The following is a 15,551-nucleotide window of genomic DNA, read 5'->3' on the forward strand; positions in this document are numbered from 1 at the left end:
TGATTCCTTTCTATCATTTTCTATTGTCATTTTCTACTGTCAATATACTCTTCTTATAGGACCAGAAAATCTGAATGACATTAAATATCCATACAAATGAAAAGATTATAGCATTTACATAAACTGTCATTAACTGTCACAGACTGTCATAAACAGTAGCTATAGATAAACTGTTATAAATTGTTGTGCCCCCAGACAAATTGTGACTTCATCTACACACCCTGCATCATGTGCAAAAGACATATTCACATGCATTTATAGACACCTACAATATAGCACAACAGACAAGGATACTAAACAAAATAAAGGAATACTTTAAAATGTTTTTACAGATTTATAGTAGTGTTATGTAGTGATGAACTTGGTTCATCACTACATCAAGGGCATCCGTTATGTTTTCAATACATCCTTGGCAGTCAACGAGTAACGCTGCGTACACACGATCGGATTTCCCAACAGGAAATATTGGATGTGAGCTTGTTGGCCGAAAGTCTGACCGTGTGTGTGTGGTCCATCGGACAATTGTTGTTGGACTTTTTACCAACAAATGTTGGCTAGCATGTTCTCAAATTTTCCACCAACAAATGTGTCGTCGGACTTTCCGATCGTGTGTACACAAGTCTGTCGGAAAAAAGTCCAAAGTACAAACACGCATGCTCGGAATCAAGGACGAGGCGGAGGCGCTCGGTCTTGTAAAACTAGCGTTCGTAATGGAGACTATTGAACTTCCTTTTTATCGGCTCGCCATACATCTTGTACGTCACTACGTTCGTAACTGTTGGCCAACATTTGTGTGACCGCATGTATGCAAGACAAGTTGGAGTCAACACCCTTTGAACAAAATTCTGCGGTTTTGTTGTTGGAAAGTCCAATCGTGTGTACGGGGCTTAAGGCATGATTCGCATGGGAGTTTTGCCATGCTGTGAATCCCAGCGGTAGGAATCTACTGATTCCTGCCGCTGGGATTGAAAGCTGCCCATGGATAGCAGTGCCCGCCAAGCCTGTAGACTGCAATGACAGAATATTGGTGGCCACAGCTATTTGTACCTGTTCACACAGCCAGCAATCAGTAGATTCCTGCTGCTGGGATTTTCAGCATGGCAAAATGCCCGTGCAAATGGTGCCATAAGGAACACCATAGGCATGGTTTATGACAGTATAAATAGTCATACTATTTTATATTTGTATGAATAAAAAGTCATTCAGATTCTCTGGTCCTCTTGCACCTTTATAAATCAGAGTCTGCGTGTTCTTTTACTGATGTATATAAATCATAGCTAACACTGGAAAAGTCATAAAAAAAATTGTGATTTTGGTTCAAAACAGGGACACGCAAAAGCAAAACTATATGTACACAATAACTATATATATAGCCAGGTGCAGTCCGTTTTCCCCTTTGTAAGTGATGCCTGAAGGCAGTGGCATTGCAGTTGGAGGGGAGGTCAAGAGGAACATGGTTCCCCTATGGTTTTCTGGGTCGCTGGGGAAGCTATTGGACTAGATGCTGCTGCCGGTGTGACTCTGGCAGTCATATTAGGTCAGGCAGAGTCTATTTCACGTGTGGGTAGTGTAGGGACAAGTGACCCGTCTGTTAGGGACAATGAAAAGCGGTTCACAGGTTCTGAGGCCACTGTATTGAAGTATGACTATGTCCAGCCGTTTGGGAAGCTAGACCAGCTGGACCCCTCCTTGCTATCCCTCAACAATTTGCCCATGCTGGTAGAAGGTGTCACTTTGGTAAAGATCTAGGTCAACGACCAAGTGGTGGACTGAGTAGGGGTGGTGGCGAATTGTGGCCCAGCAAGCTCATTGGTACCTATTGTTCTGGGCATAAATGTACTGAAGGACTTTGGAATTGCCCTGTTTACTGGACAAGTTCAACTTGCTGGTTGAACAAAAAAACTGACCCATGTATGGCCCACCATAGAAATAGATGGACAGAAATACAAATCTACCTCTGGCAGGTAAATCAGTTCCCTTATATGCATTTTATGTGTGTATTTAGCTGTTTGCCCAGCTGATAAATCTGCAATGGACCTACATCCTAAATATCTATACTTTGCGGTTTTCTTCTAATCACCCAATTCTCAGCTCTTACTAAGAACACAGCAATAGCAGATCCAACCACAGTGCCAGCAAGAACGTCCCTCCAATGGTTCCGGTATTCAGCCACGCGCAGCAGACAGAGCAGCCATGACGGGGAGAGGAGAGCCAGACACAGGGATGGTTTCACCAGCCGAGATCCCTTTATCTTTAGAACAAGTGTGACATACATCTATAAAAAAAAAAATTGTACAAATATCAGCAGAGAATATTCTTATATTGGTTAGTCATTGGTAAAAAAAAAGTATCCTAAAAGCCCTCCATTAACTACTATAACTTCAATAAACATTGAAAAGTGATATTATTTTCTAAATTACATTCCCATGACATGAAAACTAACAGATATCAGCCTGGACGTCACATTCCTTCCTCAAACTCAACCTATCCAAAACTGAGCTCATGATATTTCCTCCCCCACGTGCCACTTCCCCTGATTTCTCTGTCAAAATCAGCGGCTCATTGCCCCATGCCAAGGTCCTAGGTGTAATCCTGGACACCGAACTATCCTTTCCAATGTCGCCACAAACCTTCTCCCTGGTCATCTCTCGTCTTGACTATTCCAACTCCCCCTCATTGTCTTATCTCTAAAGAGGCTATCCTCCCTTCAGTCCATCATGAACGCTGCTACCAGGCTCATCCACCTTACAAACCAATCTCCATCTGCTACCCCTCTCTGCCAATCCCTCCACTGGCTGCCACTCAACCAACAAATCAAATTCAAGATACCAACAGTAACTTACAAAGCCATCCACAACCTGGCCCAAGCTACATCTCTAACCTGGTCTTAAAATACCAACCAAATCTCCCGTTTCGCTCCTCCCAAGACCCCCTGCTCTCTAGCTCCCTTGTCACCTCATCCCATGTTCGCCTCCAGGACTTCTCCAGAGCCTTTCCCATCCTCGGGAATGCTCTACCCCAATCTGTCTGACTCTCTCCTACTTTATTTACTTTTAGACGATCCCTGAAAACCCATCTCTTCAGAGAAGCTTATCTGGCCCCCACCTAACAACTGTACATTTATTTTCTCCATCAGCACATCCCCAACAGTTATTACCTCTTGTATTTCTTGACTCTTCCTCTTAGATTGTAAGCTCTAACAAGCAGGGCCCTCTGATTCCTACTGTATTAAAGTGTATTGTATTTGTACTGTCTACCCTCAAGTTGTAAAGCGCTGCGTAAACTGTCAGCGCTGTATAACTCCTGTACAATAATAATAATAATGAAATGGATAGAAACAAAATTACACACTGTTAGGTTACCTCTGATAACTGGTAAACTGATGCTCAACAATTCCATTGTCTGCCTGTATTGTGGGCTTAACATTCTACCCTCAAATGACTGGCTTGCATTAACGTAAGTACACAGAAGGGCAATAAAGGAGTATAGGAAGCAATCTGATTCTCCCAAAGTAAGGTCCTGGTCACCCCCTTCAGTCCTTTATCCTGCACCCCTGGCTGCTACTGCATTATTGGTTGGCTTTATTACCTGCTGGCTTTTGTACACCATTAACAGCACCCATCAATGACTTCCGGGAAAGTTTGCATTTGGCTCCAGCCATCAATAAGCCAAGTGGTCTCAGTTCACTACCTATTTATTACATAAAATAAAGGAAATCTCACATCAAGAGTGACACCTCAGATGTGTCACCATGGAATGAAACCCCAGGAACAAAGATCTGGCCGCTGAAGCTGCTGGGTCATTTAACAGGTTGACATGCACTTGAAATAATTATTGGTGGATAAGCCAATTTAGATTTAGATTATTGTCATTGATTCTCATACCATGAGTTGCTCCAGAGCTTGGTAAATGAGCAGAAGCTCTGCTGACTTCCATAATCCAACTGTGTGCTATCAAAAATTTTGTTTTTTGTATTTTCTTTTCATGGGATTGGATATTCTTCTCAAAGTGAAGCTTTACCTCGTTTACTAAGCTCTGGAGCAACAACCACCTGTTGAGTGAAACTGCACTTTGCAAAGTGCACAGTCTATTTGCCTTTAGTACTGTAAATCAACCCCACTATGCTTGAGATGCAGTAACTTCCCCTTTACCTGAACATGCAGCAACTCACATTACATATATTGCAGCACCACTCATTTTGAGTGGCATCCCAATGCACGAAGGCAATGCTCATGTGTTGCAGCATGTCACAACGCATCATCGTGCATTTCACTACAAATTTTGTGACAGGTCTAATAGAGTGCCTTGCAAAAGTATTCACCCCCTTGGCATTTTTCGTGTTTTGTTGCCTCACAACCTGGCATTAACATGGATTTTTTGAGGATTTGCATCATTTAATTTACAGAACATGCTCACAACTTTGAAGATCTTCTTTTTTTTTTATTGTGAAGCAAACAAGAAATAGGACAAAATAACAGAAAAAAGTCAATGTGCAGAACTAAGTCAATACTTTGTAGAGCCACCTTTTGCAGCTATCACAGCTCTACATCACTTTGGATAAGTCTCTATGAGCTTGCCACATCTTACCACTGGGGTTTTTGCACATTCCTCCTTGCAAAACTGCTCCAGCTCCTTCAAGTTGGATGGTTTGCACTTGTGAACAGCAATCTTTAAGTCTGACCACAGATTTTCTATTGGATTGAGGTCTGGGCTTTGACTAGGCCATTCCAACACATTTACATGTTTCCCCTTAAACCACTCAAGTGTTGCTTTAGCAGTGTGTTTGGGGTCATTGTCCTGCTGGAAGGTGAACCTCCGTCCTAGCCTCAAATCACACACAAAGTGTACAGGTTTTGCTCAAGAATATCCCTGTATTTAGCACCATCCATCTTTTCCTCAACTCTGACCAGTTTCCCAGCCCCGACTGCTAAAAAACATCCCCACAGCATTATGCTGCCACCGCCATGTTTCACTGTGGGGATGATGTTCTTTGGGTGATGTGATGTGTTGGGTTTGCACCAGATATAGCGTTTTCTTCGATGGCCAAAAAGTTCAATTTTAGTCTCATCTGACCAGAGCACCTTCCTCCATACATTTTCTCCCACATGCCTTTTCGCTAACTCGAAACATGCCATTTTTTTTTGCTGAAAGTAATGACTTTCTTCTGGCCACTCTGCCATAAAGCCCAACTCTATGGAGCGTACGGCTTATTGTCGTCATATGTACAGATACTCCAGTCTCTGCTGTGGAACTCTGCAGCTCCTCCAGGGTTACCTTAGGTCTCTGTGCTGCCTCTCTGATTAATGTCCTCCTTGCCCGGTTCGTGAGTTTTGGTGTGAGCCCATCTCTTGGCAGGTTTGCTGTTGTGCCATGTTCTTTCCATTTGTTTATGATAGATTTGATGGAGCTCCTAGGGATCATCAAAGATTTGGATATATTTTTATAACCTAACCCTGACTTGCACTTCTCAACAACATTGTCCCTTACTTGTTTGGAGAGTTCCTTGATCTTCATGGCAGTGTTTAGTTAGTGGTGTCTCTTTCTTAGGTGTTGCAGCCTCTGGGGCCTTTCAAAAAGCTGTGTATATGTAATGACAGATCATGTGACAATTAGATTGCACACAGGTGGACATCATTTCACTAATAATGTGACTTCTGAAGGTAATTGGTTGCACCAGAGATTTTTATGGGCTTCATAACAAAGGGGGCAAATACATACGCACATGCCAATTATCATTTTTTTATTTCTGAAAAATAGTTTTATGTATATATTTTTACTTCACCAACTTAGACTATTGTGTTCTGATCCATCACATATAATTCAGATTAAAAAAACATTGAACTAAAGGCTGTAATGTAACAAAATAGGTAAAAAGCCAAGGGGGTGAATACATTTGCAAGGCACTGTATTTGAGACATTTTGGCAGCCCATTGTTTTAATAATCTGCCTTAACACAACGCATGTTAAGGTGTGGTGACACACCAAAAAAAGTAAATGGACCCTGAAAAAATAACTATCTGTGTTACCTATTACAAACATGGCTTTCATTTTTACATTAGATATTAAAAGTGTATAGGAACATTTCTCTGGATGTTTTTATATATAGGACATACCGTGGTGTAAACTGCAGAGTATGCTCCTAGAGCCGCTGGCTTGGAAGGGAAGGCTTTGCGAGCCTCGGTGATGAGCTCAGGGTCACCAGTGCAGGCGTATGGTGAGGACACATACTGTAAGTGAGACACACAGCCCAGAGCCGTGTAATTGGGGCGACACACTGACAAGAAGTGAGGCGCCTGGTTACCAGTGACTGTCTGAACTGCTCCAGCAAAGATTACTGTGCAGAATAGACCAAACGAAAAGAGTCCTGGAGAGAAAGGACAAGATTAAATTGGGATTAGCCACACACAGATCTTTTATTTCCATTTTTATTTGTACTTCACTTTTTTTCTTTAAGTAAACCCACAGAGAACCTAAAGCTGAACACGGGAATAAGGACCTATTGGCTGAATATTTCAAAAGGAAGACTATAATAATGAAGAATAAGGAACATTTTCCACTGACCAAAAAGGTAAGGAGCGCTCTTCCCACTTGACTACCGATGTAAGGAGCATTCTTCCTACTGTATTTCCTTGTACTATACAAGGATTACTATATGAATTACATTTTTGGCTGGGCCGTCGTAAGCTCAGACTCATTTCACTTGGTTTTTCCCTAAGCTTACGTCGGCCTGTGATTTCTCACTGTTGCCAGTAGATGTCACTGGTATTACCGGTAATAGAATGAGATTTCGCAAACAAAACTAAGTTATGAATAGTTGCAATTATCTTCAGTCAATCCAGTAGGATGTTTATGCCACGAGTGCATGCTGGGAGAAGATATACATATTTGGGACAGGCCATGTACTTGCTCTCTTTCTCTGGGCTGTAGCTTGGGGAGGTGCTATTGGTTAGAGCGCTGCTGTTATGCTCAAGAGCCTGTTGTGGGGCCTAACTTGTGCTGAAGTGGTCGTGCAGCTGTCCTGTCTGGTCCGAAGGAAGCTGTGCAAAGGAAGAGACCCAGGGGAGACCCTTTGCTAGAGAGAGCCAGGAAAGGAGGCTGGTCTCTCAGAGAGGCCTTGGGATTCATTTGGAAGATGCAGTGAAATTTTGGAACATGCTTATAGCTTTACCATGTCGGCTTAAAGGTTCCAACAATGTGAAGCTGGACATTGACCTGAAGCATCTGTAAGTGATCTGCTATGGTCTCTGGGATCCCTAACCCTCACCTCCTTAACCATTCCACCATAAAACGTTAAAAAGTTTTACGGTAGAATGGTTTCTCTCTCCCCCCATTTTAGCTATGGGCTCTATGGACCATTTTAGCTATGAAATGCTAGCCCACCCTTGCCTCTGGAGGTGCTATCCTACTTTTAGGGTGACAGAGGGGTGCTACGCCACGACCACCAATAAAAGGGAATTCTTCCCACTAACTACCAATGTAAAGAGCATTCTTCACACTGCCCACCAATGTATAGGGACATTCTTCACACTGCCCATCAATGTATAGTGTCATTCTTCCCTACTGACCACCAATGTATAGGGACATTCTTCCCACTGACTATTAATGTAAGGAGTCACTTTTTCACTGACCACTAATCTGAAAGAGCACTACAAGTTTCCCTTTCTATTATGGCTATTTTAAATATATTATGTTTCATTTCCTTATTATGTAGCACCCTGGGGTTTAGTCAGGGAGCTCCTCATAAATTCACTTGACAGGAGTAGTTATCCCCGTCGATTGATAGAGATCTATTGATTTCTCCCTAGGTTTGGCCATGTTGCACTTTTCTCTTCTACCACTAGGTGGCCAAGTACTTGGTGGTACTAGATATGAGAGGGGAAACCCAAGGTCAAGTTATGAGTATATGGGGTATCTCAACCAACGGGCAGGGGTTTTCTTGAATCCCTTGGCCTGCTGGGAGAACCTATATATTCGGGTGAGGTCAGGTGATCTATGTTCTGTGCCACCCGGGCAGCTGTCTGGGTGGATGTGTGTTGTATTGCCCGGGCTGCTAGGCCAGAGATTGGGCCTATACCGAGCACATCTGGCTGCTAGGCTGCCTGAGGGCCTATCCAGAAGCAGGAGAGCAGCGCAGGGTTGGGACTGCGGCTCGCAGTCCAACCAAAAGTGACGGTCCTGTCGGCCAGAGAACCTGTCATGGTCAGAGGAGAAGGGGAGCTGTCGTGACAAAGGGACCAACCATCTTTACCAGGGACCACATTGAGTAACTGAAGCAAGTACCGGAACCACATTCTCACCGATAGGGCACGGTGGGGAATCTGGAATCTTCAGGCGGTGATCAAGTCAGGGACCCAACCCATGGAGGAGATGCTTGCAGAGCAGTCTTGTGAGTCAAGTCAGGGACTTTGCCGGTTAGCAGGGGTGAAGCTTGAGAAGTATCTGGAGTGCCAAGATAGGGACCCAACAGGGAAGCGTGGGTGACGCTTGATGGGATACCACTGCAAACCTTGGAGGAGCTCAAGGGATTCAGAGTCAGTGAATCTGCAGGTCTAGTGAGAGACGCTGAAAGGACTGTTGTGTTTGAGTTAGGAACTGTTAAAGACTGGTACCATAGGAAACAGCAATCCTGCAGGTGCAGATGTGGCTTCTTTCTGGGGCCTTTCCCTGCACGGCTATTCTCTTATTGAAGTCTCGGTGTCTGCCAATTGAATTTGCAACTACCTAAGGGTGTCCTGGCCCTAACCTTCTTTCCCCCAAAAATACAAAAAGGAATGTTCGAAGAAATAAAACCTTGGCGCCCAATAGCTTTGTCCACCTTGCACCCACTATGCCTCACAAAGGAGGATGTCAGCTATCTTGGAAAATATAGAGCAGTCATATATGCCAAGCATGCCACATCAACCTGCAGGAAAGCCCCAGTTGGCCCAACGAACCAGAGACAAAACACAAATATCTCCAGCAGAATTCACTTCTTACCCAGAATTCTAACAACACGACGCAGCAGAGGGTTGAAGAAGCAGCAGTCCCCACATGAGATGATCTTCTCTTTGGTCCTCCATCGTGGGTTGATGAAGACCGCAGACACCTCTCCTAGCAAGATCTGTAGAGAAAAGAAGTGTATCCTGCTCCATCATCACCTGTCATTCACAGAGGTTGGGTGCATACATGGTTTCAGAGGCCAGACCTTGCACGATACAATTTAAAGACTGATTCAAGGATTCCATCATAGTGAATAGTCCCCTATATCCCTATGGCCAAAAGAAACTATTCCTCTTTTTTGGTCTCACCACATCATTCAGGAACCAGATGGGGGAAGGGAAGCCTTGTGTAAGCTACAAGTCACTAGCTTTCACAGGGATAGAAACTCCCAGTGTGACAGTTCTGATTGGTCCAGTGCTGTCACATGGAGCAAGCTACATGTTTCTCTTGTGAGAAGGAGCAGCAAAGCAAAGAAGGTTGTGGGGCTTTTCATCAAATTTCTTAAGCCTCGTACACACGATCGGATTGCTGGCCAACAAAACCGTGGAATTTTGTCTGAAGGGTGCTGGCCCAAACTTGTCTTGCATACACACGGCCACACAATTGTTGGCCTACAATTACGAACATAGTCACGTACTACATGGTTTTTCAGCTCTTTAGCGCCACCCTTTGGGCTCCTTCTGCTAGTTTTGTGTTAGTAGAATTTTGGTGAGTGTTGATTCGCGCTTTTAATTTTGCGCTTTTAATTTTGCGCTTTTAATTTCACGCTTTTCATTTCACGCTTTTCATTTCACACTTTTCATTTTTTTTTTGAACGGCCGTTCGTCAACCAGACATGTTGCAGAATCGGAGGAGATAACGTGTTATTTATTATTGGGCTTGCTTTGGTTATTGCTTTGACATTATTTTTTGGTTGAATAAGGATTTGATTTGGTATATTTTCTATATTTTTGTATGCATAGTATGCACTCTTTGGTTAAGTTCTATTGGCAGATAGCATGTCTAATTTTATTTGTTTTATTTTTTTAATGTACAATAAAAAAAATTGTGGAGAATAATACTTGGTTATGTGTTTTACTTCAAATGACAGTTTGGGAGTAGGCAGTTACATTTAAAAAAAATACAATGTAAAATTGACAAGGGACACCAACATAGTTGTATCTTTGATCTTAAAAACTACGGGATAATGGTGTTGTGGCAAATAAAATAAAAAAAAGCATAATAATATTATTCTTAATATCACTAGAAAAAAAAAGCCTTTGAAAATTAGTTTGCCATAACTCCATCAATATCACCAGCAAAGCAGCTTCATTAATATTCCATTAAAGAGGAAGAGAATTGTGCGCTGCATTTTGAGATTTCATAATTTCCCACGTCACAAATGTTAATTCTCCAATTACGAATGCTAGTTTACAAGAACGACAGCTTCTGGCTCGTCCTTGCTTCCGAGCATGCGTGTTTGTACTTCGGACTTTTGTCCGACGGATTTGTGTACACACCCGTGGAAGATCCGATAATACAAATTTGTCCGCGGAAAATTTGAAAATCTGCTAGCCAACATTTGTTGGCGGAAAGTCCGACAACAATTGTCCGATGGAGCATACACACGGTCAGATTTACCGCCAACAGGCTGTCATCAAACATTTCCCATTGTAAAGTCCGTTCGTGTGTATGCGGTTTAACAGTTTATGTGGATTTTGTTCAGGAAGGTCTATTCCCTTCAAAATCAAATTTTAATACCAAATGTTTTTTTTTAAATATTTTCGAATGACATTCGTCAAGTCAATTAATGTACTGATGAGAAATTTTTGTTTTTGTTCAAAAATGTAATAGTGTGTGACTAGTTTAAGGACATACTACAATGCTATGTTTGATGGTAGCATTGTAACTCTACCTGCACTATTTTAATGTATGATATTTGTTCTTTATATCATCGTACATGTTATATACTCTCACCTGTAATTTTTTTTTTCTTTTATACTCTTGTACTCTCTTTTATGTAAAAATATAATACATATACAATTAAAAAAAAAAAAGGACATACTACACAAGATCACTAATTCAGCTCAGAAAAAATGCTCCCACTACTTGCTGGGGCCATCCTGATGACCCAACCTGGGGCCACAGATTGGGTCAACAGGGCTGTAGCTGATAAACTACAAATCTCTACATTTACTGCAACAACAACGTATCACACAAGTAGCTCTAAACCCTAACTAGATGACATTAAGGTATATGTAAAGCCATTTAAAAAAACAAAACCTTTAAATAGAACAGGGAAGAGTTAAAACCAGGGGTGCACCAATACTGTATCTCGTGTACTCGTGAAAATACTAGGTATTACCAGCGATACCGGTATCAGTGCAACCCTAGTTAAAGCCCATGCCAGAGTTTTCGTATTTGGTTTCTGTGTACTATTGGGGAAATCTCCCTTCACTTTCTGTCCCAGAGCTGCAACAGAAAGTTAGAAGGAATCTCCCAAAATAAGGGAAATTCCCTATTAGGACAGTTGTCCCCATTGAAACATTTCCCCTCACCTCCTGTTTTAAGGACAGCTCCAAAGCTTTCTCAGTGACAAGGGACAAGGGACACCCAATGGGCAGAGAGACAGAAAAAAAAAACTTGACTGAGGGTCTAACCTTATCCCAATCTATCTAACACTAGAAAAAAAAGACTATCATAAACAATTGTCATTGTTTTTTTATTTCAGAGAATAATGCTTTCACCCTCCTTTCTTACTTTTTTTGCATGCCAGTGCTGCTGATTTCCTCCAGCCTTATCTACAGCCAAGCGGGAATGTGACAAGGTGACAATGCCGGAGCATAATTGGGAGTCACTTGTCATCCCAAAACATGAAGTGCTTGAACATGGCAGGATCACCGGGCATTCATTTAGATTTTAGTTTTAAAGGAGGTTTGAAACCATACACTCATTACACGTTGGTATGAAAACAAACTCAAAATAGTATTCAGTATGTTACAGGGAACATTTAGAAATGTTAATTGTGCCTAAAAAATGTACCTTTTATTCCGTCTGAAAAATATCAGTGTGCTTCCTGGTATGTGACTGTGCCTAGGCAGTCCTGTGCCTATAGTCTCATAGCTGTATACCTTCAGTGTGAGATCTCAGGCACTGTTACCTCTGTTAGCCTAAGGAGATTTGGAGTGAGATTTGGTGATGTCACTACTGTGCTGCTTATTGTTCTCCTTGCTGGAGGATGTTAAGTGAGGAAGCAAAGCCCTTACTCTACCAAGATGGCCGCCTCCACACAGAGAAACATTACAGAACAAGGCGTGGTAAGTCAGTAATGGGGAAAAATCCCCTGTAAGGAGACAACAGGAAATAATAAAAACTAGCCTTTTTGCCCACTGCATGCTTTTTTTACGGGCACAACTACTTTTAAATGAGCAGTTGAGTTGTACTTGATGAAGCACCCTCCTAGATAGGTTTCTAGGAAAGCTAGGTAAATGTGTAAACAGTGGAGCAGTTTGTGATTGCTTTGGGCGGTTCTGGGCTCTGCAGGCTACAGGTTTGATTGCTTCACCCTGTTTTCTGGAGGATTCCAGAATAGAGTTGGTTGGGAAGAGGCAAATCAGCAGTTTGAATATTTATGTTGTCCCAGCCAATCCCTGCTGTAGGGTGCCCAGAGGGTGCCTGGGGATGTGCATAAATAGTTTGGAGCCTGAGGCATCCCTGTTCTTGCCAAAAGAAGTTCCCAGCCTGAAGGGCTACTGGCCTTCTAGGCAGCCCCAGCTGAAATTCTTTATGTGCTCATCGAGGTCCTAGCTGTGGCAGAGCTGGGGGGGGGGGGGGGCATGTTCTGCTAAGAGGCCCTGAAGCTAAGAAAGGGATTTCACTGAGAATCCAGTCTGGTGACTTCATTAGAGAAATGTCTGGCTGATATTGGAAGGAGGCATCCAAAAATCCAGGGACCTTGTGAATACAGACCTGAGAGTAGCATCCTGAGGACTTTTGCAGCTGCTTTTCCTTGCACATTCAATTTAGTGCTTGCCTGGCCTGAGACATTTCTGATGGTGCTCAAGTGCTGTCCATTATTCCTGGGCTATTACTAGAAGGACTGTCCTAAGCAGTAGTGATAAAGTAGAGAGAGCCCCATGATTGCTGCTCTGCGTTCCTGGAGAATCCCAGAGCTTCCTATGACTACCCAAGTTATTAAGCCATAAATTAAAAAAAAGGTAACCCTTATGCCGCGTACACACAACCAGACTTTCTCCCAACAAAACCATGGATTTTTGTTCGGAGGTTGTTGGCTCAAACTTGTCTTGCATACACACGGTCACACAAATGTTGGCCAACAATTATGAACGTGGGAACGCGGTGACGTACAAGACGTGCAACGAGAAAAAGGAAGTCCAATAGCCAGTGTGGCTCCTTCTGCTTGATTCCGAGCATGCATGAACTTTTGTGCGACAGACTTGTGTATACACAATCTGACTTTCCGACAACAAAGTTTTGTTGGTGGAAAATTTGAGAACCTGCTCTCTAACATTTGTTGGCAGAAAGTCCGACAGCAAATGTTCGATGGAGCATACATGCGGTCAGACTTTCCGACAACAAGCTCACATCCAACATTTCCTGTCGGAAAATCCGACCGTGTGTACGTGGCATTAGACTGTTCATTGAACCAGAAGAATGGATGTTACTTTGTGCCTGGCTGCTGTTGCACCAAGTTGGGAAAAGAACCTGAGGCAAACTAGCGGCCCCTATGGGGATGAACGTTAAATTTATAAACACTATTCCTTTATTAACTGCAACTGCTATTGCTGCATATGCCAATTCAAATCAGTTTCTGCCTAGTGTAGAACCATTGTAGGTTTTCACAGTAACAGAAGGAAATAACACAAAAGACACCTGGATAAAAGGAACAGCATCTACTAATATACACAGACATCAGGGATAACTTGAAGTGAACTGTGGATGCCCCAGGCACAGACAACCACCGTGGCGGAGTATTACTGCCCAGTCCTATGTGCGAGGAGGGGGTAGCTCCCACTGTCAAACTGTCATCATGGATCACATCAGTGATTGTCTTTGTGTTTATGTCTCGCACACAGGACTCAGCCATGGAGAATGCACAGTCCTCAGACTCACTGCAAGGCTGGGGTTATATTTACCATCAGGACAGGCAGAACGGTGATCAGAGGGTACAGCAGACGTGGCGGAGCCCGGCTGGTGCTCTCGGGACCTGGGTATGGCTTGGACAAGGTGCCGTCATAGCAGAAGAAACCCTGGGAGTGTACAGGAAAGGTGTCCGTGTATTCAAAGTGGTACGAGAGGATGACGGTTCCGGCCATCAGGACAAGCTGAAAATAGAGCATCTTCTCAGACCGACAACAGGGGCAATTGCCAGAGGAGGACCAAAACAGAGATAAAAAGTAGGTAGATCCAAGGATAAAAAAAAGTAGGATGGGACGGACAGAAAAATGAACAAGGGTTGAAATGTAGGGTAACAAAAGTGGGTAACAAAAGTGAAGATTGAACTTGGACAAGGATTAAGGTGGAGGCAGAAACAGAAGCAAAAACCAGAGGACAGAAAAAGAAAATAAATGTAAGAGTTAGACGGGGCAAACAAAGATCACAGCAAAAGAGAATACAAAACAGAAAGAACACAACGAGACAGAAGAGATGGACACAAATACAGACTAATGGAACATGGATACAGAAGGGTCAGAGAAAGAGACAGTAGAGTTAGAAGACAGACACAAATATAGACTAATGGAACAGAGGAACAAGAGACAGAACAGAAGAGTCAGAGAAAGACAGAAGGGTAGGAAAGCGGCACAAAGTCAACACAGAAGAAGGCAAAAAGGGAAGGACAGAAAAGACATAGAACAATCAGACGAGACCACTGAACGGACAACCAAAGAAAAGGACACAGAGAAGACAGTAAAGCAGTCAGTGAAACAGCGAGCAAGACAGAAAATGACAGAAATCAAGACACAAACCAAAGACCGAAATCAGACATGCGGAAGAGGCAGAGACAAAAAACTGAACAGAATCAAATGCACTGATATACACAATGCAGCAATAAAGGCAGGACTGGAAGAGCCAAACAGAGCAGATACAAATACAAAGGTGAAGATTTATAAAAAGTCAAACAGGGATTTTTTCACTCTATTCTAGCACTGTGTGAAATAATGGGGGGAAAAAAAGAGACATAAGAAAGAAAATGAGAACAATCCAAAATCATTATGTGAAACAAAAAATCCACTGAACAGAAGAAATTGCAAGTAGAAGGAAGACAGAGGCTGCAGATGTGATGAACAAAGACAAGGTATGGAAATAGGAGGTAAAGTTACACACCGGGGATGAGGAATGAGAACATTACATGGGAGACTAGGGAGGTGGTAGAAATCAAAGGTAGGGTTAAAGAGAGAGAACCGTAGAAGAAGAAGATGACACAGCTTGACTGAAGAATGAAGGAGACATGAAGTAAATTAGATGCGGGATGATAGCTTAAAATTATAAATAATATAAAGAATGGTAGAGTCAGAAAGAAAGTGTCAGAGGAATGAGGAAGCTGGAGCGAGACTAAGGAATCTTGGAGCAGT

General features: G+C 42.7%; 1 protein-coding gene across 4 annotated transcripts in view; it reads right to left on the reverse strand.

Moving 5' to 3' along the window:
* The window catches only part of PLPPR2 (phospholipid phosphatase related 2), a 45,827-nt gene that overhangs the window by 13,714 nt on the left and 16,562 nt on the right, over positions 1-15,551 (reverse strand). For 3 of the 4 annotated variants that reach the window (XM_077470377.1, XM_077470376.1, XM_077470378.1), the window contains exons 3-6: positions 14,115-14,303; positions 8,977-9,100; positions 6,114-6,364; positions 2,099-2,275 (exon numbers count right to left, since the gene is read on the reverse strand). In XM_077470377.1, coding sequence (XP_077326503.1) covers positions 2,099-2,275; positions 6,114-6,364; positions 8,977-9,100; positions 14,115-14,303 — 741 coding nt within the window. Of the gene's footprint in view, positions 1-2,098; positions 2,276-6,113; positions 6,365-8,976; positions 9,101-14,114; positions 14,319-15,551 lie in introns of those variants that run through there. The other variant, XM_077470379.1, reaches the window with a different exon arrangement.

This window comes from Lithobates pipiens, unplaced genomic scaffold (genome assembly GCF_037356315.1).
Source record: "Lithobates pipiens isolate NorthernLeopardFrog02 unplaced genomic scaffold, aLitPip1_a1.2 Scaffold_8, whole genome shotgun sequence".
In the NCBI taxonomy this organism is placed as follows: Eukaryota; Metazoa; Chordata; class Amphibia; order Anura; family Ranidae; genus Lithobates; species Lithobates pipiens.